Source organism: Asterias amurensis, chromosome 2 (genome assembly GCF_032118995.1).
Source record: "Asterias amurensis chromosome 2, ASM3211899v1".
Taxonomy (NCBI): domain Eukaryota; kingdom Metazoa; phylum Echinodermata; class Asteroidea; order Forcipulatida; family Asteriidae; genus Asterias; species Asterias amurensis.
In genome coordinates this window covers 5,819,742-5,847,705 of record NC_092649.1, presented here as the reverse complement: position 1 = coordinate 5,847,705, position 27,964 = coordinate 5,819,742, and the positions used below count along the sequence as shown (strand labels likewise).

Below are 27,964 nucleotides of genomic sequence, written 5' to 3'. Positions count from 1 at the left end.
CCTGTATTTTCTCGACCGAGTGACGGTTGTCCGTGCTTGTAGACTTGCGTACAGATCCAACAACTTTGTCTGACAACTTTAAAAACTAATCTCATCACATTCAGTACCTATTTCTTCACATTCAGTACCTATTTCTTTCTGCAAAAGAAAGCCTAGTTGTCAAAAAGAAAGACAAAATGGCAGGTAATAACTCGTCATCTTGGAACAATCAGCTAGACTTTTCAACTTGCTCCGAAGATGTTTCTTGCGTCTTGAAAACTAGCGCTGTAAGCCTCATTTCATGTCTTACCGTTGTGGGCAACCTCATGAGCTTAGTGACACTCGTTTCCACCAAATCACTTCGGAACTGTCACGGGTACTTGCTGATCTCTCTCTCGCTCGCCGATCTTTTCACCGGTCTTGTAGCGACTACATCCATTTACCCGACAATCTTTAAGAAGTGGCCGCACGGAGATCTTCTCTGTTTCTTGGTGGCATCGGTCGAAGCGTCAACAAAGAAGATATCACCCCTAACGATGACCGTGATGAGTATCGAGCGATATATCGCGGTAGTGCATCCCCTCCGCTACAGCCGTATCGTCACCAAGAAACTGGTCCTGTTCGGCATCGCCATCGCCTGGTGCACCCCCGTTTTTGTCTTCATACCGCTCTTCCTGAAGGAGCAAGTAGCCTACAAGTTTGTCTATCGACTCAGCTCATGCACAGCAACTTACATTGATCAGGTGGTCTCTGTCTTACTAAACACAATTATATTTGTTTTGCCCAGCATGATCACCGTCTGTGTTACTTCTTGTTTAGTGTTGAGGGCCTTCAAACAGAACGCCCGGATGCGATCGCTCCTGACAAGGAAGCATGGGGGCCGTGCCACCCAGACGAAGAGGGCAATCAAGTTTTTCCGGATGATCTGCATCATGTGTTTTACCTTCTACTTTTGCTGGGCCCCTCACGTCACGGTTGGTATCTTCAGCATCTTGGCAAAGAAAAGGGTTCCATGGAACGTCTACTTCGCGTTGTACTGGCTTCATTACTCCAACAGTTTTTGGAATGTGGTTATCTACTTCGCAATGAACGACACATACAGACGCCGTTTTCTGATCCTTGCTCGATCTCCAATTACCGTGTTCGCCCTGCTGTGCCAACGTAAGGTCGACGGTGACCAGAGCCGCGAAAACACGGTGACCGGGGTGACCAACAGTTCAATGGCTGTGACTAGCAGTGCAAGTGTGAACAGTCAGAAACAATAATCAACTGTTGTATTAATCTCTAGCTGCTTTCTCCAGAAGACGATCAGAGCATACTGATCGAAACGGCGAGTCTACGCTTCGGTATAATAGAAGTGGTTTTACTGCGTCATTAAAAATAGTCTGCAAATTGTTTTAAAGTGTTTGTAAATCACGGTAACTATATTGCTCTCTGTTGTGCACGTTGCGTCACTTGTTTATGATAATAACTGTAAGGCCCACAATTCACACTATTTATTATGAATAAATGTTACGATTTAATGTATCTCCCGCACTCTTTAATCTCCCGGGTCAAAAACGACCCGGGTTCCGAGCCCCGGTGAGTCTGACGCATTATGTGTCAGTTTGACCTGGAATCTGTTTCAAAACCACCCAAAAATATTTCAAACTGACATAATTTTTATATGCCATTTTCGAAACTGCGGCTTCGGCTTTGTAATCGGCTTAGGCTAGCTTGGCCCCTTGGTTGTTATGATAATTTTGCGCGTGCTTTGCGTATACGCGCTCAGGGCTTCAGACGAGAGGACGGAGCCTGAAGCCAAAACTAAAGCCGAAGCCGTGGTTTTTGAAAAGGGTAATAGAATCTGAGGCAAAATCCGAAGACTAGCACACGGCGCCGTGCACTAGTCCGATAGACTAGCACACGGCGTGCAGTACCCAGACGTCCGTTGCGTGTACGAGGATGATAAATTAATAGTCTGTAACCATTTCGGATTGCACGACACTGCAACACAGTAAGTAAAAGTGTTTGCAATCTGTATTCGCGTCGTTCGTTGATTGTAGCATTCAGGGGCCTTATTCATGAAGCCTTTTTAGGCCTCAGTAAGCACTTACGTGTTACTAGTTCGTTCTTAGCGAGTTGCGTCATATTCACGAAGCACTCGTAACTTCAATCGAGTGCGTAAGTCCTTACTAGTGCTACGTGGGGTGTTTTAGGCTTCGTAGCGTTTCTTAAGCCCCTTTTCAACATTCCTGGCCAACCTTTTCGGGGGAATTGAGCTTTATATCAATTACAACAACTTTTAATATGTTCTACAATCCTTGCGACATTTTCTCAAACTTTCTCAAAATATTTGAAAATTTACTTACCTATTTTTTCTCACCTTTTAGTAATTTTGTCGTGATTTTGTTATTTTATTTCATCATTAAATAATTATCTATGTTTATTTATTTAGTTAATAGTAATAATAATAGTGGGCATTTATAATGCGCGGGTATCCATCTAAATATGCTCATGGCGCAGTGACACAATAAACGGGAAAAGGTTATGAAGTCCTCATTATAGATGAGGCTTGAGGGAAGTTTTGAACAAAGCTATTGATGGAGAAAGTTTAACATAATCCGGCAAGTCGCTCCATAATGAAGGAGCAGCAGAAGTAATTGATCTTTCACCCCATGATGTTTTGGCATTTGATGTATTGGATGTAAATTTGGTTATTATGCAGTCCATAGAGGAGAGAGTTTCCCATGTCAAGTCGGGAGGTTACAAAGGTGCGAACGAGTTGCTTTGTAGTATTTACTTCATTTACTTTATTTACTTCGTTTATTTACTTCGTTTGTTTATTTAATTTATATTTTTAGTTCAGGGGTAACCAACAACATGTTGTACTCTCATTGCATGTTTGCGCGGTGTGAACGCTTGCGAAATCTCTGAATGTCATCCCATTTGTGAAAAACCACTTTGGTAGTAAATACGTCATCACACGCGCGCTCGTGGAAATACGGAAAATATAGCGCGTCTGCGTCCCATATCCAACTCGGCCTTCGGCCCATAGATATAGAATTAAATAACTAGATCGGCCGCACGTACATACGCGCCATTGCCTGTGTAGAAAAAAAATTGTTCGCCATGGACGCGGTAAAAAATTCACGTTCGAAAGGCGACGCGCGAAAATGAACACGGGAGATAGGCCTTTGACGCGCTAAATGTCACGTGCTGACGGCAACAAGTCACGTGCTGACGGCAACGCACAGAAAATGTACACGGGAGATAGGCAATGGCAGCCCCCATGCCAGAACCCGCGTATGTACGCGCGGCCGATCTAGTTATTCTATTCTATATCTATGCTTCGGCCTCGTTGGATAGGGACGCACATTGATCTCCATTATAATGGAGATCAATGGGGACGCAGAAGCGCTTTTTTTTCCGTATTCCACTCGCGCTTGTGTGATAACTTTATCATAGAGCTATAAACATTGACTAGAGCGCTAACATTGATCTCCACTATAATGGAGATCAATGAGCGCTAACACCCCGTTATACACGCACTAAGGTTTTAATGCCATGTGGGCGCATCCATGTTTATGTACAAACCAATACAAAAGCTTGAAATGTTGTACGACAATTGTACGGCTATTTGCATGATAGTACGTTTGTTCTTTTCTTTGTGCCATCGAAGCAAAAATGCAGTAAATGTGAACGCACAATCTGCTGATCAGCGCACAAACTGCGAGCGTCATGTGCGTCATGATTAAAAGGCGCGTTAATTTTTTTTTAGTACGGCAACCAATAGTCGAAGTTACGGTTTTCGTCGCGCGGACGTACGCGAGTGGACAGTTGCGTACGTATGCGCACACACCGAATGTAAAATAATCGCGGCAATGCGTGTTCTCTTAAAATTCAAAATTCACGGAACACATCAAACAGGTCTGCGCACAGGGTGGCTTCAAAACGCAGAGCAAGTTAGCGCTCTAGTCATTATATTGTGGCGAAAAGTGCCTTTTCCCCAGGGATCTTTGCTAAAAATAGAGCTGTCAAATAAAATGGTGTCGGAGAGTTATCCAATTATTAGTGTGCTTGAAACTTGCACATTTTTAGCAGTATTCACGATACAGTCTTTGACAATATTTACCTGTAGTGCCAATGAATGTTTATTACTTGAATCCTTAAGGTTTTCATGAACAGTTGTTAAGAATCTATGAGCGAATGTTCTAGAATTATCCAGCTGAGATCTCGTTGAGATAATTAAGTATTCACAAGTTTCCGATGCATGTTGTTTAACGTTAAATAATACAATAATTGTCTGTACACGTATATAAACTGCGTACGTGAAACAGCCTATGCACTTTGACCTTGTCATAGGAAAACTACATGTAAACTTTATTACCCATGGTTTAGCGTTGAGTATAAGCCACGCCTGCAAAGCATGTTTAGCCAATCGTGTTAGGTCGCTGGTCGAAGCGCTAATTAGCATAATAATAATAACCGAATTTATAAAGCGCCTTTTCCATAGGATGCAAAGCGTTAGGGATAATGCAACCAAAACCCAAAAGAGAGAATGACTAGAATCAAAAACACATTAGATGGAACGATTAAACAGATGTGTTTTTATCTGGTCGCAACCAGTTACTTTTGTTCGCAAGCGCTAATTTGCATTACAGTAACCAGTTACTTTAGGTCGCGAGCTCATGCGTACTTATTAATTGCGACCTACCTAAATCTATATAAAGGCGAGCGTTGTACGGCTGCCGTTTGTTCTTTGTTCTTAGTTGTTAGTTCGTGACTTGGACAGACCCGGTGAAGAAATAAGACGGTCGCCGCATATGTGACCGCCACTAGCAAGACATTTTACATGTAGTTCTTCATCGTCATCCCCTAGATATACTACTAGTTAATTAATTGTGTTTGACTGAATAAAGATCCTTCAATATATAAAACCCTGAAGAAATGGAAGAATAATTAAAGAGAAGAGAGAATAAATGAGCAGATATTCCGGTTGAATTGAAAGTAAACCCTTACGCTTCGGAGTTAACAGTCTCTTAAGAGTTCTAGGGCCAATAACACTTTAGCCTTTGGTCAGCCCTTAGTCAGCCTTTGCAGCCTTCATCTTCAGTAGGAACCAGTCGTCGTCCCACCCCTTCCCCCTTCTATGATCAATTCTCCCGTCCCTTTTACTAAGTGATAAAATAATAGCGACTATTGTCCACCCCTCCCCTGGTCCCAATAAGTCCCCCCAGAAGACCAAGAGAAGTTTGACGACCGGCAGCCCGCCCTCTGACGTTGTGGAACTCTGTAGCCTGAAACATCACTGCTCGACATTAAAGGAACACGTTGCCTTGGATCGGACGAGTTGGTAAAAACAAAAGCTTTTGTAACCGTTTTTTAAATAATGCAGATGGTTGGAAAGATGTTGCAAAAGTAGAATGCAATGATCCACACAAGTTTGCCTCGAAATTGCGTGGTTTTCCTTCTACTTGTGCGAACTAACACGGTCGGCCATTTATGGGAGTCAAAATGTTGACCCCCATAAATGGCCGACGTGTTAGTCGACGAGGTAAAAGGAAAACCACGCAATTTCGAGGCATGTTTGTGTGGATCGTTGTATTCTACTTTTACAACATCTTTCTACCCATATGCATTTTATAAAAAACGGTTACAAACGCTTTTCAAAGACCAACTCGACCGATCAAAGGCAACGTGTTCCTTTAACGGTGCGGACGTGCCCGTTACAATATATAGCTCTATGCTTACATATGCTACGAGCTCTGTTTTATATCCTACTTCCTCTGTTTTTATTACACAGTGTGTATAGACTGTGCAAGTCTCGCACTCACCGGAGCGAGAACACATGACAACTGAAGAACTAAAAAAAATTTTTAATCAAATCTTTGCTTTAATTTATTCTAAATGCCGAATCTGAGCAACAAAAATACCCATTAGAGCTTGCTTAAATAAGTTTTATCTTTTTAAACAAAATACACAATTATCGGTTAAAGTATATTTATGGACACAAGTAAAACTCTGGGACAAGGATGTTTGTTTGATTTTAAATGTTTTGAAACCCCTTTTGTAAATCTACGCCCGAATGTGAAACTACTAAAAGCAGGGGCCTTTCTCAAACCACGGCTTGGGCTCCAGGTCAGGCTCCGCGTGCTGATATCCATGCAATACGCGCTGCTCCAAAATGCAGGTTAAATGCATAGACCTTTTCGCAAATACTGGGGCGCGCGCGTAAAGCTTGGAATTAGGTGCATTGTGGTCTTGCTGGTAGCAAAACTTGATTAATATCTATCCCACAATGCACCTCATTCAACAGTCTGCGCTTGTGCATTGGTATTTGCACGCGGAGCCTAAGCCTGAGCCGGAGCCCAAGCCGTGGTTTGAGAAAGGCCCCTGGTTTATACGCGGACGCACGATGGTCGCAAGGGCGTTAGATAAACGCGTGACGCATTTTAGAGGAAGCCGACGCCCAAGCGACCAATGAAAAGGCTTTCCACCCCGCGCGGCCAAAACAAGCGTCTGTGTAAGTTTCTTGATCGGAGATGGGCACAATTCTTAATTTTTTACAAATAACCTGTCAAGTTTAAATATCGGTTTTTTCTTTGTTATTATGTTGACTTTATTTTTTACTTTTATATATATGTTGTTAATTAGTATTACATTTTTAACAACATATGTCATTCTTATGGTCACAAACTACATTAGACTAAAGTAATGGACGAAATGAAATCTCCCCAACGTAAAACTCCATAAGGTTAGGACCACAATGGTCCCGGAAGTTCAAATCTGCGCGAGACTGTGCAAGTATAAATAAAGGAGGTAACGATTATGTGAAGGAACTTATGATGTCAAATAGTTTCATTGTTTGTATGTCTATTTGGGTATTTTATTTTTTATTTTTTTTATTGCTTACTTAGTTGCCTGCTTGCTTGGTTGCCTGATTGCCTGCTTATATGCCTGCTTGCCTGCTTGCCTGCGTGCCTGTGTGCCTGCTTGCCTGCTTGCCTGCGTGCCTGCTTGCCTGCTTGATGGCTTGCTTGCTTGCCTGCTTGCCTGCTTGATGGCTTGCTTGCTTTCTTGTTTTTCTTTCTAATTTGCGCGCTGTTTCTGACATTGATGGATCTGTTTGCCACATTCAAAGTCTTTCAGTGACACACCCACATGACAGTGTCTTTAAATAAAAAAAACGGATACAAGAACAAACTTCACTATTGCAGATTATTCAGCGAACCATGAATCATACACAGCTACTAATCACAAGAAAATCTATGCATGGAGGGTAACAGACAGCACACAATGGAACCGGAGTTTAACAATGACAATACCAAAAGTGCAATCGTCAGCTGTTGAAGTTTATTATACATGGGGCTGATGGTGATCAAAAGGATAAAAGTTTGTTATCGCCACATTATTCAGCGAACCATGAATCATACACAGCTACTATTCACACTAGAAAATCTATGCGTGGAGGGTAACTGACAGCACACAATGGAACCGGAGTTTTTAAACAATGACAATACCAAAAGTGCAATCGTCAGCCCTTGAAGTTTATTATACATGGAGCTGATGGTGATCAAAAGGATAAAAGTCTGTTGTCGATACACAACCGCCCACTTATATTCAACGGACCATGAATCACGGACCATATGCTCAAAATAAAATATTCAAAAGAATATCCATATAATAGATTTGTCTGGTGTTATAAACTGATGTCCAAGCCATGGAATTTTCGTGTGTTTTTGCTAGATTCCTCGCTCCCCAACCAAAGTGACTACGAAACGTCTCTTATGGATAACAATGGTATATTTCGACATGGTTTTTTTCCCAGCAAGATTTGTGGGGCCCAATTTCTTTAGTATCTATTTTGGGAATTTTGTTTATCTGTTTCATTTAAATATATGGTTACGTTTTATTTTACGCTAGTTGTCCATTGCCCATTGGCCAATTTGTTTGGGGCTAAACGTGTCTATTGGGTTCTCAAAATGCATTAAATATGTACCTAATTTAATAAAATCAACTAAAAAAAACACAAATAAAACTAAATTCCCCTTTGGAGTTTATGCTCAGTGAGGTTTTTTTATTTTTACATTTAATCGTCGTGCACAATATTTAATGTTTTTTTTTACTTTTTTTCTTATACCCAGATGGCCGATCAATCTCACACTTTTACATGTGTGTCAGTTTTATGTACATGGTGGATAACATAATAATTATGTGGGTAATACACTGCCAGCAACTGTTTTCTTAGCAAAACATATTTATTTATGTATGCTCATTTATGATGCACTTTTTCTGTTTTTAAAAGAATACCCAAATTGAGGCAACACTGTCACTGTTTTAGATTGTGCCTAAATTTGTCTCACAAGACATGCTGGAAAGACTAATATTGCCCCTAATTTAACAACTGGAAGAAGTGACACTCTGCTGTTGGTAAGTTGACATTTTGGAAACAATAAAAGTGGTGACAATAACAATGAACGTGTGCAAGTTCTAAAATAACCTGCAATGTGTTGTTTTTAAAATTAAAAAAGTAAACTGATCACACTTTACATAAATCGATTACCATGTTTACTCCAGTAAGGACACAAATGCCATTTAATATTTTTAATCAATGATTGTGAGAGACCCAGTTTTGCGGATATCAAATCGGCAAAAGAATGCCAATAACACAAAGTTACCTGGTCTGTGGCAACGGGTTACGAATTCAATTTGATTTAACAAGTTTTTGTTTTACCCGGCCGAGTCCGTTTAGTACTTTTATTTTTATTTTATTTTAGTTATTTATTTATTTGTTTATTTTTTTGTGGGGGGGGGGGCATGGACCCAAACAAAAGCAGGTCAAAGTATTCGTAAAATGACTCTTAAAAAGAAGTAATTTTGTTTTCACTGAAATGTTTTTTTTTCGTGCGAAGATATCAGGCATGACTTGCACAATGCACAATGCGCAAGTCCTTGTTATCTGAGAATTAATGGATCCAGCGCACAGCAATTCAATACTGATTACCTCCACAGTGGATGAGATGGGTACTCACCACTCGAGGGTTGGACAAGGAAAAAGTAATCTCATCGAAGTCAACATGACATCCGCTTTAGCCCAGGGGCCCAATTTCATGGCTATGCTTAGCAGAAATCTGTGCTTACGACTATTGTACGCTAGAATTATGCAGTGCAAGAGTCCATTTTTTTCCCCGCGAGATGGGTAGTAAGCGAAGAAGGATGTACAACGCACAGAATTGCCGCACTTGGATCGTACTTAAAGTCACTGGACCCTTTCGGTGCAGAAAAAACCCCATAGATTTACAAATAACTTACAGGGTTTACAGAAGGTAGTGGTGAAAGACTTCTCTTGAAATATTATTCCATGAAATGCTTTATTTTTTGAGAAAACAGTAAAACAATATCAATTCTCGATATCGAGAATTACGGATTTATTTTAAACACATGTCATGACACGGCGAAACGTGCGGAAACGTGCGGGTGGTTATTTTCTCCCGACTCCGATGACCGATTGAGCCTAAATTTTCACAGGTTTGTTATTTTATATATAAGTTGTGATACACGAAGTGGGCCTTGGACAATACTGTTTACCGAAAGGGTCCACTGGCTTTAAGGTACGGTGCTAGATGTGGATGGCGCCATAATTGCCCCAAGACGTATGAAGCTAAACAACGGATGGTTGTGCGTGAACTGCGCATTGTGCGTACTGTTTTTAGCCTCGTTATGGAATTAGGGCTTTCTTTGAATTCCCTTTTTGAAATAATTCTGGGGAGGTGGTAGTGTAACATTTCATGTTTTGGCTCTCGGTCCACATGTTAAAAGTAACACCCTATACTAGCGCAGAACTGACTCATAGCCCGGCACTAAAATCGACAACTTTCGCTTGCTGTGCGCACCTATGAAAGGACGCAGTACTACCGTATTAGTAATCCTGAGCTTTTAGCACGCCGGACATCTGAGACCGCGACACCGGGTCTGACAGAATTTGTTTACGTACCATTGAGAAAATTGCGCCGACCCGTCGAATTGACCAATATGACTGGTGACATCACATACTGTTTATAATTTTGTCAGGACCTCAACATGTCGGATGGTACCTTCAGAGCTCCGTATAAATGCATGGATACATGAGTAAAGATCGTGATCCATTCTTGCACAGAAAATGGGCCCCACAACTCTTACTGAAACAAAACATGCCGAATATCTATAGTAGAGACTTTAGGGGAGAGAAAACAAGCAGATATACACAAAATCCGAGACTATAGTCTTACCTCGAGTAAGGACGGGTTACTCATCCTAACTTAGGACTAGCCACACGTTTTGTATATCCCCTAGGACTAACTCTTTGTGAAATCGACCCCCTGGGACATCATTTTATGCAAGTAACGAGACGCTAAAGCTTAGTTTTAGACGGACTTTAGTTTAAAGACCTGCTTGAACGAAAATGTCTAGTCGTAAACTTCGCTGAATTTCATTTAAAATGCTTTCAATGAATAAGAAAATCGATTCATAAGATGATAATTAAATTTTGATTTTGTGTAAAAAAAAGCACAATCATTTCGAATACCCTTATCCAGCGCGTTTCTGAGAGATTTGCGAAAAGCTCCGTTACGTAAGTCACTCTCAAAACGTCGTAGTTGCGAGCTTCAATTATTTGTAAATCCGCTTTGATACAGCGTGGAGGTATAACAAAGCGAACTCCCACATGACGTCAAAGCATTGTCCTGTGACGCGCGCCGTCAACGGCAGAAGTGTTTTTAGTTGTTCAAAACCTTTAGGTTGGCGCCTGATTTTTTAATTGATAATTACAAAAAATCAGAAGTGTATACATACCAAAATTTCATTAAAATGGTAAACAAGTTTAAATAATATAAAACATTCCGCTCAAAATAACAATATGTTTTTTAATCAGTTACTCTCGCCTTGCTCCGGGCCTGTAAGTTGCCGGCTTCTGTGGGACTTTCGTTGCCTCAATGCTGCAGGCTTTGCCTGGTCGTGGTTTCCCTCCATTTTCTTTCTTCTTATATTTTTATTTTCATTCACAATGTTTTTTTTTTTATCCTTTTGCAACCGTAGGAAAAAGCGCTATAATGTTGTTAATAAAATCAATTCAAGCAAACAAAATAAAGGTATGGATATTCTTGTGAATACTTTTTTGTGCAGAGATTCATGGTTCATTGAATGTAAGTGGGTGGTTTTGCGACAACACACTTGTATCCCTTTGATCACCAAGACTGGTGCACCTTTAACCTTGCGCTGATGGTTGCACTTTTGGTATTGTCACTATTTAACTCGGTTCCATTGTGTGCTGTCTGTTAGCTTCCAGCATAAATTTCCTCGTGAATAATATGGTTAGGTTTCACTTTTCTTTCTCGTGCCTTTAGTTCTTTTTGACATTATGAATTATAGCCGCACGGTTTGCTTGTTATCGTGTTATTGTGCATCGCTGAGTAGTGTGGCAACAACGTTTACCCAAGTTCTTCTCACGTAGGTTCAAAACGTGAGGCCAGTAACAGCATTTTGGACATCATGTGTACCATAATTTATGTAGTTTTGGTTGGAAGCAGTTTGTAAACAGCGCTTTATATTATCTTTTAAAATAAAGACAGAAATTAACAAGTTTGCTTGCATGTTACATAGAATAAAATTGAAGTTGATGCCTGAGTTTATGTATACAATTAGAGTTGGACTCTCCAGACTGAAGGTAGTGCAATGCAAATACTTATGCTGATGTTCTCATGATGTCACTCTAGCATCAACAGCGAAGTTCAAACAACTTTGTCCTCTCCTGTTTTCAAAAACAGCAAAGATATTTACATACGACGTGCTGTAACAGATAATATACGTTTGTACAGTTTTCATGAAAATACAATGATTGAATGTTAATTACTCGTGGATTAAACACGTTCTGGTGAACATCAGTTTGTACAGATCTGTATGAATTAATACATTCAATCTACCTTCCTGACATGTACATTTTCAAAGATTAAATGCCAAATAGTCTAAATTGGTTACATACAACTTTCAGCGCACTTTTCTTAAGACATAAAGGGTTTGGCTGCAGGGGACTTTATGGTACTACGATTGCATTGATTTTCAATGACTACTTTTTAAATAACAAAATGTAAATTGCTTGTTTAACACTCAACGGGCTATTATATCTTTGCAGTAAGTTTAAATTAGTTATGAGCGAACCAAACAACTAATTAATTAGGGCGGTCATGCAGCATTCTTTGGGTATTAGAAAGACACCTCAGGACAAAAACAAATATCTTACGTTTGCAAAGAAAAAATTGCAACTAGGTAATAACACAATAATCCCTCCGTACTGTCATTACAGGTAGTTGACTAGCCTTGATTCAAGGGTGTTGGCGTAGTGTGCCCCGGCCCGGTGCGCGGCATGATTCGGCAACAACTGCACGCAGTGAATCCACGAACAACATATTGTAATGTGAAGTACATGTACATTGTACAGCGAGAACAGTAAAGCGTAGTCATGAGTACAGTCGTGTCTTCAACCTCTTGTGTGTGGCTCATACTTCGAAACTACTCACGATGTACCGTACGTGTATCATACGATGGTACATACATGTACAGTATGTGTATATACGCTGTACACATACTATATGCACCCTGTGTGTTATGTATGGAATTCAGTGATAGGGACTGGGATCTTGCAGGTCGCGGCTGGCTGGAGCGCCTTGATCAAGACTAGTAGTTGACAGGTTTTTTGAAATTCCTCGCCAGTACCAAACTTGGTGCTGACGTTAAAAATGTGCTGAGTAGGCCTAAATATTAATCACGGATTACTGGGTTTGCTATTTGGGCACAAACCGTGAATATTCACGTAAATATTTGCAATCGGGAGCGCACAATTAAATCGCAAAAATTTACGTAAATATTAACGTAAATTTGTGATAAATTATCACAGCACTATAGACGACATCATAATTAAGGATGTCGACATCCCGAGATCACAGCAAGACGACATCCAAGTATCTCGAAAATGACATCCTATACTTTTAAGATGTCAACATCCCGAGATAATTATATCGGTAGGCCCTATGTCGACTTGTTTGCGTTTAATATGATGTCGTCATCCGCAAGACTCAACATGTCAGACGGCACTTCAATGGAAAATAAAACGGAGCTCTGGATCCAGAGCTCCGTTTTGTTTTCAACAAAATCAACACATTATTTGTGAATAATTCTGTATTATTGTTACAAACATTAGCGATCTTTTTTTGATTTGCATTGATATTTTGCATTTATTGCATAGTTTCCAAGTTGGCAAAAACTCGGGCCTATGCGTTGCAAACAAGGTCTATTTCCGTATGATTTTCTAGCCAGAAGTTTCACGAATGGGGTTCTTTTGTCGACAAAGGTTTGTCTATGGGTCTTATGCAGACTGAATCCTCATGCCTCACATTAGTTATTTAAATAGACTGACATGCTCTTTTTATGTAATTTGAAAGAGCAACTTTGCACCCGCACAGGAGTGTCACGAAATACCCTGACACTTGCAAACAAAAACGGCTGGTAAAGCGTACATCCACGTAGCCTTGCTCAAGGCAGTCGCATTATTCGCTCCGAAAAGACGCAGCTGTAAACCCACCCGCCGTATACTCTGTGCATGGTGTGTGCGATCACACCGAATGACCCACCCGGCCGTATACACACTGTCACATCGCACGAATACTGTTCACACAAGTCATCGCACTCGTACACCACTAACCGCATGCGGAGGCCGTCAGGCCGACAGCCTTGTCGGATCTGTATCTTCCCGTTTTAATGTGTTGTATTGAAAAAATTCCAATAGTGGACGAAATTGGGGGGGCTCGAGGATATGCTAGTATGCAGCTCATGAATATGTATATCGTTCGTCAGACCTATCAGACAACACAGGATGTAAGGCAAATGAATTATTCATTTTGACGTCCAATCACGCACTTCCCTTATCACGACCTTTGGACCCTATCATGCGTCCGTGGTGGTGGTGTGTGAGGTAAACATGTCTCGTCTTTCGCGGGCATTATGGTAATGAGCTGACCGTGGGAACTCTTCGCTTATTATAGTAATGAGGTCAGTGGCTTCAACACAGATCCTACAAGGCTGTCGGCCTGACGGCCTCCGCATGCGGATAGTGTACGGGGGGCATCGTGTCGTGCGATGTTACTTACAGTGAATACGGCTGGGTTTTACGCACAGTGGATACGGCTGGGTTTTTATACAGCGGCGGTCTTTTTTCGGAGTGAATAATTCGACTGCCTTGAGCAAGGCTAACATCCACGCTTACCTTTGACCTAGCTCTGCGTACGACCGACGTACAAGAAGGCACTAAATACTAAACTCCACAGCGGTTCGGCCCATCGGAGAATACCCGAGCGAGAATGACCTTATGACGTCATTTTGCATATGCTTGCATCTTTTAGACATGAAAATATTAACAACCAGGTCCTAGTGGTTAGTCCACTCTTATGTAACAACTCCCCAAACCTGCTGCGTGGGGGATCGTCGCGAACCGTGCCGGAATGTTCCGAGAGCACACGAAAAATTCCGAACCGCTGTAGAGGTTAGTTTTTAGTGCCTTACCGACGGACAGAGGAAGAGTCCTATATAGGGCTAACCTTTGACCCCATCCTATGCAGTCACAACAATCATGGCGGAAAGCAAAGCGGACTTCTGCTCTTTTTCCGATCGTCAACAAGTAGTAACCACCAAACTGAGCCTTGATTGGGACATTAATTTCTCAGAGAGGAAGATTAATGGGTCTGTCCAAGTAGCTGTCCGAACTCTGGGCAACGATGTTGCCAAGTTGGTGAGAAAATGTTTACTTTTAATGTAAAATTATAACAAACTAGTTTCCCGATTTCCGGACTAACGTCCGGTCGCACTAAATACCGACAACTCACGACCCCTCACGACAACAATTTTTAAATGCACCTTAACAGAATATTTGAACGAAATTCAACCGTTAAAAATGTGCACAAGAGTCTCATGCATCTAAACCACTTTCAAACTGTTGAAAAAATTGTATTTTTAACTGTAAAAAAGGTGTTTTTTTACCCCGAATTTAGTAACGAACGGAAATATTCGCCATGTTGTCTTTCGACTTACTTGGACGATTCTATTACACCGCAGGGGGCAAGGTAATTTCTGAGGGCTGAGTTTTATTTTTTTCGTTTTGGTTTTAGCTGCTGATTTTTTCTTAAACTCCATGAAATACATTTTTAAAAAGGTAAATAATCATCTTGCATATTGTATCACCCCTGTGGTATAATAGAATCGTCCAAGCGTCAGATCGTCTGTATTTTTTATTAGTTAATTTAGTGTATTGAATCGAACGTAGACCCAGTAACTGGGGCGTGGTATTTATAAATTATAATGATAAATTTCGGGGGGAAAAAAGAGTACAGCACCTCAGTTACTGGGTCTTTCAAAACACTGTACGCCTGCAGCTAGTTTTAGGGCTTTCTATTTGGGTCCTACTAAAAGCCGACAACAAGCCGACAACGCCGACAACAAGTCCAGAGCGCCGCCAACACGCCGCCAACAAGTTTTAAATACCTCCAAAATAGCCAATAAACCATAGATATATTAGAACTATGTGTGTTCTGTATAGTGTAATATAAACATAAATTTAATGGAAAAACTTCACGAAAAGTGTGAATTTTTAACCAGACATCTACTTGGATGTTATATAAAACAAACAATGAATGTTTTTCATTTGTGCAATGGTGCAAATATTTTCATTCGTTGAAAGATGGAATGTTCCATTCAACTCGGCTCCGCCTCATTGAATAGAACATTCCATCTTTCAACTCATGAACATGTTCGCACCATTGCATTCATAAACACTCATTATTTGTATGCTATTCAACAATGAATAGTAAGCTTATTAGTTAAAATTAAGTTGGTTACACCATAGAGTAAGGGTTACACAGTTGTAAGTTAGAAAACCCACAAATCGAAACTAATGTTTACCAATATCTCAAACAAGTTTGTCCAATCTCAAGTTTGGTCCTTAGCCCTTAAATTTACTGTCCCTATAATTTTGTTTCTTTTACAACAGCAAATCCTTTCAAAAAAATGAAACGAAATGAAAACCATTCTCTCCAAATACATGTATTCTGGCAGCTAAATTTAGCTAATATCTCTATGATTGTAGTTTTAAAACAATTCTTGATAATTTTTATATTTTAATTTGTGTACTTTTTGGTGGGTGGGGGTTGGGCCTTGAATTATTTTTTTTCAAATGGTTTGTTGTAATTTTTACTGATTGTTATTTGCTGTATCTTTTTAATGGATTTTTGTTTTTTTGCTGTAACCTTTAATGGATTGCTGTAACTTTTTAATGGATTTTTGATGTAATTTGATTGTTTTCGTATGGATTAATCTTCATAATTTTTTTTTTTTACTGGAATTGTGTTAAATTGTATGGGCTCTCGAACAGGCTGGTCCTGGAGAGGGCGCAATAATAAGTTTAATAAATCAGGGACTTTATGACTTCAACAATAAAAACAAAGCATTATTAGTTTACATCGTTTTGATTTTTTCTTCAGGTTTTGGACACCAAAGATCTAACAATCTTCAGCGTGTGTGATGAAGTGACCGGCGAAAAGCTTGACTTCCATCTGGCCGAACCTGATAAAGCTCTTGGTACATCCCTAAATATAAAGCTTCCCTCAAGTGCTCAAACAAAGTGAGAGTAAATCATGACATTCATGACATTATTTATTAAACACTTTATATATCTGGGGTAGTGTGAACAAATTGTGGGTTTTTGCAGTGTTAAAACAATACTTAACAAAATACAATCTACGACTGATGGTTTTGGGGGTTTTTGGTAGGGCTGAACTGTACTGTAAACTATCTCAACAGGAAAAGCTATCAGCTTAGAAAAAAAAGTGTAAAATCAACATTGCAATTGAGGTATCGTGACACATTTTCCCAGCGTATAGCCTTGCTCAAGGGAGTCGCATTATTCACTCCGAAAAGACGCTGCTGTAAACCCATCCGTATACATTGTGCGTAGTCTGCGAAATCACACCGCACGACCCAACCGTATACACTGTCACATCGCTCAACACCCACCGTACGAATATTGTGCAGAAGTCATTTGCACTCGTACCACGTATCCGCATGAGGAGGTAGTAGGCCGACAGCCTTGTTGGGTCTGTAACTTCCGGGTTGAATGTGTTTCTTGAAAAAAAAAATCCAATATTGGAAAAAAATGGGGGCTCTTGGATATGCTAGTATGCAGCTCATGATTATGTATATCTTTCATCAGACCTATCAGACAACAAAAGAAGTGAAGCAAATGAATTATTCATTTTGACGTCCAATCACGCACTTCCCTTATCACTGCCTTTATACCCTATTATGCTTGCTGATTGCCGTGGTGGTGGTGTGATGTAAACATGACTTCCGCCACTGACCAATGGATTCTCGTCTTTTGCGGGCATTATGGTAATGAGTTGACCGTGGGTACTCTTTCTTCGGGCTCATTACATTAATGAGTCGGTGGCTTCAACATAGACCCTACAAGGCTGTCGGCCCAACAGCCAATGCGTGCGGATAGCGTACGGGGGGCGTCGTGTCATGCGATGTGGTTACACACATTTTACGCACAGTGTATACGGGTGGGTTTTTACAGCGGCGGTCTTTTTTCGACTTCATAATTCGACTGCCTTGAGCAAGGCTACCCAGCGTACTGCATGCTGCTGTAATCTATGGCAATCATGTAGGCTCCCTTGCAGCCTAGTGTTTTACTAAATAATAATAATAAAGACATTTATAATGCGCAAAACATATCCACCCAGGGGTGCTCAAGGCGCTAACAAGAAGAAAAGTATTTACAATGGCATCGCAAGTTCAATCAGATGCAAACTACATTCTGCTTGGATTCAGAAGTACATAAATCAAGTTTCTTGATAGTTTAATACTTATAGGCACTGGGGTGGATTCCACAAAGAGTTAGGACAAGTCTTATCTCCAGTTAGGACGAGTTACTAGTCCTAACTTAGGACTAGCTGTACGTTTTTGATACCTCTTTAGGACTAGTCCTGCATTGGGACTAGTCCTAACTCTTTGTGAAATCGACCCCTGGACACTCATGGTAATTACTCAAAATAATTGTTAGCATAAAAAACAATTTGGTGACGAGCAACAGAGAGAGCTGCAGATTTGTCATTGTATGCATTGTCGGGATACACTAGTTGAAAATACTAGTCTTTGACAATGACCAAAGGTGTCCATTGCCTTTAATTGATCCAACCCTCAGCAGCACTAAGCAGACTGACTGTCATTATCAATACAATACCTTCTCTTGATTGAAAGAGAGTAATCATACCCGCACCATTACTCCTGTTGAAATTGTCACTGAAAGTGTTAGCCAGTAGGGTGTCTGGGTGTCTTTGGGACACTACATCAACGTCATGCCTGGAATTTCACCATTGAAAGGGCAAGGCCAGTTTTATTTTGCAAAGGGCACTTCCATTGGAAAATCTTAAAGGCAATTGGAAACTTTTGAAAGGGTACCAAGGCCATGTCTAGTGGCCCGTGGTCTGGGCCCAATTTCATAGAGCTGCTTAAGCAAAAATTTTTGCTTAAGCAAAAATTTCATTGCTTAGTAAAATCAGATTACCGGCCAAGACTCCACTCAATTGTAATGCTAAGTAAACAACAGCTTAATACTAGTCATAAGCAATGTATATGGCAGGAAATTTTGGCCAGTAACATGTGTAAAATAAGCGAGCTATTTTCGTGCTTAAGCAAATTTTTTGCCTATGCAGCTCTATGAAATTGGCCCCTGTGTGTAATTCCAGGTCTGCTGTAATTTAAATTAGGGAAGACTTGTTTTTTTCTGTCGGTTGCATGTAAGTTTTTATTGTACACAAATGTACATGTATTAAAGTGAACATTGTACAATCGGACACCCAGTTTTTAAACTTCCAGCAAATTTTGATACCCTTTCACCAAAACCTTGCTAAAGCCTTGATTGTCAATGATGTACTTTATCTTGATTCAAAGAGCCTATAAAGCATGCCAGATGCAGAACTCTTACGTCAGTTGTAAACCTTGTCTTTATCTACAGAGGGGCGGAGTGTACGATCAGGATTACCTATGAGACTTCACCATGCGCCTTAGCTCTGCAATGGTTGAAGCCATCGCAAACCGCTGGCAAGAATCACCCGTATCTCTTCAGTCAATGTCAGGTAGGCAACCCTCACCACCGTGTAGACCTTGGTGCGGCCATCTTATTTGTTCCCCATTCAATTCAATGTTAAAGGACTTGGGTACTTTTTTTAACACAAAACACAATGTCTACAGATTTAGACTAAACTTACCCTGTTTGAAGATAATGATAGTAGAAAGCTGACCTTAAAACATTAAAAAGGTGAATGTAGTTTTTGAGAAATTCAAGTAAAACAATGTCACGAAAACACGTTTTACATGCTAAAATAATTTTCGTCTTCTGAGACAAAAATTATTTTCATGACATGTTTTACTCATTTCTCAAAAACTATTAGGGCCTACATGTTTAGCTTCAAAATGTGTGAGTTCAAGGTAAATCTATTGACATTGTGTTTTGTGTCCAGCTGTGTTTGAATTTGCTGCCAAAGCTGGATTGCAGCGTCATCCAGTGTCATCATGACTTGAATTATAGGCTGTCTTTAGCAACACCTGCTCAAATTTAGGAAGAATAACTCAAGACTGTAGTTTAACATTTTTACACGACCAACATTTATTTGACAAGACCGGAACATAAAGAAAAAGAACTTTCTACACCGTTTAACATATACATGTACTTGTAAACTGTTTATCTTAAAGGGGATGCGACCATTTATTTTCAGATATTATCAAATAATAAACCACAAAGAAAACAGACTGGGTAAATTTGAAATGATTTGAGGTTGAACAAAGACAAATTTACTAGAAGAGCAGCATTTAAAATTTACCTACATGTAGTCAATTTTCTTTGTGGTTTATTATTTGATATCGGAAATAAAAGTCCCATCCCCTTTAAGATAAACAGTTTACAGTGCACAGACCTGGAATTACACGCAGACCACAGGCTCCTCGTCTTGGCATTTGTACCCCTTCAAAAGTTTCCAATTAACTTTAAGATTTTCCAATGGAAGTGCCCTTTGCAAAATAAAAATGGCCTTGCCCTTTCAATGATGAAATTCCAGGCATGATGTTGATGTAGTGTCCAAAAGACACCCAGACACCCTACTGGCTAACACTTTCAGTGACAATTTCAACAAGAGTAATGGTGTGGTTTTGATTACTCTCTTTCAATCAAGAGAAGGTATTGTATTGATAATGACAGTCAGTCTGCTTAGTGCTGATGAGGGTTGGATCAATTAAAGGCAATGGACACCTTTGGTAATTGTCAAAGACCAATACTTTCAACTAGTGTATCTCGACAATGCATACAATGACAAATCTGTTTAAAACACAATATCCACAGATTTACATTAAACTTACACGGATTGAAGATAATGATGTAGAAAGCTTACTATAAAATATTACTTGCTGGGGTGCTGTTGTTTTTGAGAAATTAGTATAACAATGTCATGAAAATACCTTTATAATAATGTGCTAAAATAATTTTCGTGACTTGTTTTACTCATTTCTCAAAAACTATATATAGCACCTCAGAAGTAATATTTTAAGGGAAGCTTTCTACTATCATTACCTTCAAACAAACAGTGTCAGTTTAAAGTTAATCTGTAATGTCGGTGGACATTGTGTTGTGTGTCCAGCTGTGTATGAATTGGCTGCCAAGGCTGGATTGCAGCGTCATCCAGTGTCATCATGAACACCCTCTCAAATTTAGGGGGGAAACTCAAGACTGTAGTTTAACATTTTTACACGACCAAGATTTATTTTACAAGACTGGAACATGAGGTGATCAAGCATTTGCTTCCGCCGCTCCTCGCTTGTTGAACAAACTTTCCAACTCAGTGAAGACATGTGGGACTGTTGATAGTTTCAAGACCAAACTGAAAACACACCTTACGACACGCCAATTTTAATAAACTTTCTTCTTGTTAGTGCTTTGACAAATGTTTGAGTGGATATATATGTTTTTGCTCGTTTTAAATGTCTTTATTATTATTATTTAGCCAGCCTCGTGTTGTTCACTTGCTCTTCACACAGTAACTGGGTGGTGCTATTTCATTGCATTGAGGAGTGCTTAATTGGAAGGTTGACATTAATCATGTGCAAGTGGTTATTTTTAGGCGCCATCGTTTGGATTTTGCTGATTGCATTTAGTGAATGCCCATTCAATTTAACAAGAGGACCAGCCTCCTTATGTCATTGGTCATTACATGTATGTTGCATTGTTATTGTGTTGTTATTTTGCAGGCTATTCATGCACGCAGCATGATACCTTGTCAAGACACCCCAGGAGTCAAGGCACCATACGAGGCAAAGGTCAGTTTGAATAGGGAGATACAATCAAGTTTCCTTTCGTATTTATATTGTTTACATTTATTTAAAATTGAGATAACTCGCCTTTTTTAACTCCTGGGCCCAGTTTCATGGCTATGCTTACATGTGACTTAAACAAAGAAACAGTGCTTGCGGAAGCAGGTAATTCTGCACTTACGTCAATCATATTTCACAGGTTAGCGGGGGATTTTGGCTTGTGTGTATAGAATTTAAATAAACAAAATTAAAATTAAATAAATAAGATTAAAACAGGTTGTGAACCATCTTCATCTAGGTGACGGTACCTGGAGATTTAGTGGCCCTTATGAGTGCGGAGCGGCTCGGAGATGAACTGTGTCCATCGGATTCTTCAAAGAAGACGTTCCTCTTCAAGCAGTCCGTTCCGATTCCAAGCTACCTCATCGCTATCGTTGTTGGACTCCTAGAAAGCAGGTTGGTATTTGAAAACAAGTTTGAATGATTCCTGGGGCTGGCAAGTTTAAGGAAATGCACAATGGACACTTTCACTTTGTGTATCAAAACCTGTGAAAATTTTGGCTCAACTGGTCATCAAAGTTGACAAAAGTTAAGAAATAAAAAACCCTTATTGCACAAGTTTGTGTGCTTTCTTATGCCTGAGAAAGGCTTCAGGCCTGAATTTTTTAATGAGAGTGAGTCTTGCAAACAATCTTTATGAAGTACAATGTATTCACAGCACAGTGCTTTTTCTTGATATTGCTCTTATTGATTGATTGTTTTTTAAGGACGATTGGTCCTCGTTCCAAAGTGTGGTCTGAGAAGGAGAATGTTGACGAGGGAGCTTATGAATTCGCTGAGGTGTGTAATGCTTCTGAACTGTTTTGTTAATTGGTTTATGTTAACTGGTCTTGTGTCAGTAGACATGCCTAGCAGCTGTGGTAGGGTATTTTTTATCGACAGCTTACATGGCTTATAGGCTGGGGTGCAGCTTTGGCTTCAGCCTGGGCTCCTACTTTGGTTCCAGCTTTGGTTCCATCTTGGGCTCCAGCTTGGGTTCCAACTTGGGCTCCAGCTTGGGTTTCAGCTTGGGTTCCAGCTTGGGCTCCAGGTTGGGCTCTAGCTTGGGCTCCAGCTTGGGTTCCATATTGGGTTCCAATTTGGGCTTAAGCTTGGGCTCCTGCTTAGGCTCCAGCTTGGGCTCCAGCTTGGGCTCCAGCTTGGGCTCCAACTTGGGCTCCAGCTTGGGCTCCATTTTGGGTTCCAACTTGGGTTCCAATTCGGGATTAAGCTTGGGCTCCTGCTTAGGCTCCAGCTTGGGCTTCAGCTTGGGCTCCAGCTTGGGCTCCAGCTTGGGCTCCAGCTTGGGCTTCAGCTTGGGTTTCAGCTTGGGTTCCAGCTTTGGTTCCAGCTTTGGTTCCAGCTTGGGTTCCAGCTGGACTCTTGCTTGGGTAGTCGTCTTCCTGTTTCGAAGTCAGACAGTTTACATGACTACTGACAGCGCTGAAAACTGAATGTTTAATGTTCTGTTTTCTCTCTTCATAGGGATAGATACATGTAGCTCATTTGTCGGCATGTTCATCCAGAGGTTGCATTTCAAATTCCATTGATGTAAAATTTTCACTCCAAAATAACTTCTGTTTTCAAGACGGAGGAGATGTTGTCGATAGCCGAGGAGCTGATGGGCCCTTATGTCTGGGGGCAGTATGACCTTCTCATACTCCCGCCATCCTTCCCCTATGGTGGAATGGAAAATCCCTGCCTTACGTTTGTCACAGCAACTTTATTGGTAAGTACTTTTTTTAAAGTTATTTTTTTGTTCATCACACGGCACAATTAGTCCTGTAACAAGATGAGAAAATAGAATAGCTGTTTCAAACTGCTTACCAATCAAAAAGACCTTTTTTGGTATAAATGTAAAAAAAAAAATTATGGCATGACATTTCAACCCAAGCAGAATCTTTCTCGAAAAAGAATCCTTCGAGAAAGACTCTGCTGTAATGTTGAAATGTTTTTGAGAACGACTCTGCTAGGGTAAAAACGCCAGGCAATTAACTATTTTTTGCAGTAACAGGATAAATAGGAACTGAACACGTTACCTTTGATCGGACGAGTTGGTCTATAAAAAGCGTTTGTAACCGTTTTTGATAAAATGCATATGGTTGGAAAGGTGTCTTAAAAGTAGAATACAATGATCCACACAAATTTGCCTCAAAATTGCTTGGTTTTCCTTTTACTGTGCGAACTAGCACGGTCGTCCATTTATGGGAGTCAAAAATTTGACTCCCAAAAATGGCGGACCATGTTCGTCAACGAGGTAAAAGGAAAACCGTGCAATTTAAAGGCATGTTTGTGTGGATCATTGTATTCTACTTTTACAACATCTTTTTACCAAAATGCATTTTATAACAAACGGTTACAAACGCTTTTCAAAGACCGATCCAAGGCAACGTGTTCCTTTAAGTTTTATATCTGGTAGGAAAGCTCCAATATGTCCAATGGGGAAAACCTGGCAATCAGCTAGGGTTTGAAAACAAATCCATATGCAAGGCTCTGGTCTGAGAATCCTATTCTTAGAATGCACTACATTTTAAAAATAAACTTTTCACGTCACCGTACACACAAGGCTTAATAAGGTGTGGGCTAAAATCAACTATTTTTCCAGGGGCTATTGCCACCGACTCCTGGGGCTGAAACAGGGCTCCCCCCTCCCTTGACAGTCCATACGGTTGTAGGCTTGGGTATCTATTCATGTTAAGCCTGGCTAATAGAGCAGAGATAACTACCCTCCGCAACTTTACAAAACAAATGTGGTTAAGTGTCTTGTCATGACCAGGACTCGAACCCACTGATCAGAAACACCAGAGCTTGAATCTGGTGCTCAAGACCGCTAGGCTGTAAGCTGCCTCACCCATCTCGATTGAATGGTTTAATTTTAAACCTTCAAGTTCAGTATACTGCCTGTACAACAAATATGGGTGGAGAGAAGCAAATAGTTTTAACTGTGTCTTGCTCAAAGTGTCACGATCAGGATTCGAAGCCACACTCTGCTGAACAGAAACACCAGAGCTTAAGTTCGGTGCTCTTAACCGCTCGGCCATGCTACTCTGTGTAAGTAGGAGAATGGGGTTTGTTTAAAGATGCTATGTCAGATTTTTAGCCCCAAACATAAAAAAAAAATTGTTTGAGTGAATGGTATTTCAAAGAGTATTACCCGCTCTAACAAAACAAAGTTTAACTTTTACTTTTAAAGGTCAGGAACCATGAAAAAAATTTAAAACGTATAAACACATAAGAATTGGTCACGTGATATATTGTCGAGATCCCGACAAAAACTAATTTTGAGCACTTTATTTCACTGCTACTAATAATTAATAATAATAATAATAATATCGAAGTCATGTATCAAGGTACTCAAGGCGCTGAGTATAAACAAACTTTCAGAAAGATAGATTATTGCAGTGATGAATTTTGAGACCCAATTAGTTAGCACTAAGGGTTTACAAGGTGCTACGGCGCATAAAGCAGCCACAACCAGGAACACCGGGGCGAATCCCTTCTCTTTTCGATAAGTGCACTGGGTTCTTTTACATGCGTTACACAACACATGGGACCATCGGCTTTTCCTATCCAAAGGACGAAGCTATGGTCAAGTGTCTTGCTTAAGGACACAAGTGTCACGGCTGGGGATTCGAACACACACTCCACTGATCAGAAACACCAGAGTTTGAATTCGGTGATCTTAACGGCTCGGCCACGACACTTCCATAGTTGGCGGACTTTTCGAGCAATGGCTCAAATGAAAGTTTGTAACTTTCTCGACCCCCATCAAAATACCTATTGAATTTAAATCAAAATTTTGGGGTCAAATCAGCCAAAAATCTGACATAGCCATCTTTAACAACAAGAGATGTGGGGAACACAGAAGAAGAACCATTAATAGTGTATTTCTTAATAGTTGTTGGATTTGTATTGAAAAGCACTTTGTGGTGTCTTTGTGACATGGATTTTTTTTCTTCTTTTTAATAAATATTATTATAAGTGTAATTATGTTCAAATTGTTCTCCTTTTAACAGGCTGGAGACAGATCCCTTGCCAATGTAAGTATACAGGTTTAAGTTTACAAAGTACAACATTGGCCTTGTAGTGTCCATCAATATTAGACCCTTTACAAAAGTTTCTGCTTCAGTGTCCTGTGGAGCGCACATCTTTCTTAGAATATCATGGCTGTTTATAGCAGTAGCTTAGTTCAGTGGAGTTTCACTATAATTGCAAAGAATACAATTCATCATTAAAGGCAGTGGACACTTGTAAAATACTCAAAATAATTATTAGCATAAATCCTTACTTGGTAACGAGTAATGGGGAGAGGTTGATAGTATATTACAGTGTAAGAAACGACTCCCTCTGAAGTGATGTAGTTTTCGAGAAAGAAGTAGTTTTCCACGAATTTTATTTTGAGACCTCAGATTTAGAATTTGTGGCTCGAAAACAAGCATATGAAAGCACACAACTTCATGTGACAAGGTTTTGTTTTCTTTCATAGTTATCTTGCATATTCGCTGACCTTCAAATTTTCACAGGTTTGTTATTTTTATGCGTATATGTTGAGATAAACCAAGTGAGAAGACTGGTCTTGGACAATTACCAATAGTGTCCAGTGTCTTTAAAGGCAGTGGACACTATTGGTAATTACTCAAAATGATTATTAGCATAAAATTTTTCTTGGGGACGAGTAATGGGGAGAGGTTGATGATATAAAACATTGTGAGAAACGGCTCCCTCTAAAGTGCCAAAGTTTTTGAGAAAGAAGTAATTTTCCATGAATTTGATTTAGGGACCTCAGATTTAGAACTTGAGGTCTCGAAATCAACCATCTAAACACACAACTTCATGTGACTAGGGTGTTTTTTCTTTCATTATTATCTCGCAAGTCCGATGACCGATTGAGCTCAAATTTTCACAGGTTTGTTATTTTATGCATATGTTGAGATACATCAACTGTGAGGGCTAGTCTTTGACAATTACCGATAGTGTCCACTGCCTTTAAATAACCAATTATGTGACACTTATTTCACTATTGTATCCCCTTTCTTTATGAAGCGTATTGAGCCTGCTACAATTTTCTGTAAACAGTTACGATAACAAACCTTTTAGAAACCTTCACGAAAACTTACACAATTTGATTGCCAAGTAATCTAATGTAATGGTTGCGCAAAGGATAGACCTTTATAATTTACACACACCTACAAGCTTACTGATTGTGATAATTTTGTTTTACCCATACACCGATGTGTGTAATACTCAGTACATTCTTGTTTTCTGTGAAAAAAATATCACAGGCATGTTAACCTACGACCCTTGCAATTCTAGAGTAGTGTCTTGTTCTGCCCTCTTGTTTGTTTTGGGCCAGCTTGGTTGGTTTAATAATAATAATAATTAAAATTTATTTATACTGCGCAGATTCCAAGCAAACCTGTTCAAAGGCGCATGACGATGAACGATTTAAACATCAAACCATCTAGGAAGTAAACAATAAACTATAAAAATACACATTGTTTAAAATGCAGAGAACCATCAAAATTGGAAATTTATGTGTTTTACTCTGCATTTTCTCCTGACGGCTTGTTGCAATATTTTTTATTATTTTATTAATACCAATGGTCTCAGTAATTCTACCGTGTCAATTAAATCCAAGCGCGGACGGTGGGAAGATTAGCCCATTGGAATGTTACCCGGCGTCTCGATAATGTTACCCAAAATGTTTATCCAGTGCCAACGAAGTATTTGAATAATTGTTCAGCTTTACATTCAAAACTTAAAATTCTGTTTGGGCAAGTTTACTCTGCTTGTCTCCTGCTTGCATTTTCCTGAAGACAAGTAGAGTATATTGTTTAGAACGTCGAGAGACCACAGAGCCAACACTCCTCAAAAAGAGATTCATAAATACCTCAGACAGTGTCGCTATTCCTATTGGTGGAGAGCGCGTCACGTGGGTGTGTATAAACCTTTGTTTCTGACAGGAAAAAGCGTAATTCATGGGCGTGACACGCGACCTTGCACCTGTTCTTTTCATTCAGACAGTTTCTTCATTCCCATTGGTCAAAAACAACGGCTGAAACAGTTGTGCCGCATCACGGGATACGCGCAACGCGCACAGCATTCCCTTATAAGGAGTTGTTTACCGAGGGCGGCGGAGGGCTTTACGCTTTGTGTTGAAAGAAATCATTTAACAATTATAATTTTTGCATTTATTTTACTTTTTGACCAAAAAGTGATGATGTTTTTCACCAAAAAGGTATTTATGAATGGGAATCAAAGTGTGTTGAAATCGGTTTTCAACTAGTGGTTTAAACCCGCCGAGGCCTGGTTTTTTATTATTTACCTCGACTTCGTCTCGGTAAAATTATCAAGAACCAGGCCTCGTTGGGATTAAACCACTAGTTGAAAACCTCTTTACCACACATTGATTCCCTTATTTATTCATAGTTCATCATTCATAAGCTTACAATTTATTGATAAGTTGCAATAGACGTAATCTTTATGGGGAAATTGCATTTTGGCTTGCAGGCGTGTCAAGCGCTCA

General features: G+C 39.9%; 2 protein-coding genes across 2 annotated transcripts in view; both read left to right on the top strand.

The window, feature by feature from the left end:
• Nucleotides 1–176: 176 nt before the first annotated feature.
• Nucleotides 177–1,244, top strand: LOC139934115 (trace amine-associated receptor 1-like). Its single transcript, XM_071928401.1, has one exon. It carries the CDS (start codon nucleotides 177–179, stop codon nucleotides 1,242–1,244), a length of 1,068 nt encoding a protein of 355 aa, XP_071784502.1.
• A 12,277-nt stretch (nucleotides 1,245–13,521) lies between these two features.
• The window catches only part of LOC139950139 (leukotriene A-4 hydrolase-like), a 33,086-nt gene continuing 18,643 nt past the window's right edge, over nucleotides 13,522–27,964 (top strand). The window contains exons 1-8 of the mRNA XM_071948769.1: nucleotides 13,522–14,776; nucleotides 16,521–16,660; nucleotides 19,055–19,175; nucleotides 21,337–21,405; nucleotides 21,698–21,855; nucleotides 22,167–22,239; nucleotides 23,027–23,167; nucleotides 25,455–25,478. Of these exons, the coding sequence (XP_071804870.1) occupies nucleotides 14,618–14,776; nucleotides 16,521–16,660; nucleotides 19,055–19,175; nucleotides 21,337–21,405; nucleotides 21,698–21,855; nucleotides 22,167–22,239; nucleotides 23,027–23,167; nucleotides 25,455–25,478 (885 nt within the window). The 5' untranslated portion in view covers nucleotides 13,522–14,617. The remainder of the gene's footprint in view (nucleotides 14,777–16,520; nucleotides 16,661–19,054; nucleotides 19,176–21,336; nucleotides 21,406–21,697; nucleotides 21,856–22,166; nucleotides 22,240–23,026; nucleotides 23,168–25,454; nucleotides 25,479–27,964) is intronic.

Excerpts from the sequence above, each read along its gene's own strand:
- LOC139934115 (XM_071928401.1), top strand. The coding sequence starts at position 177 with ATGGCAGGTAATAACTCGTCATCTTGGAACAATCAGCTAGACTTTTCA.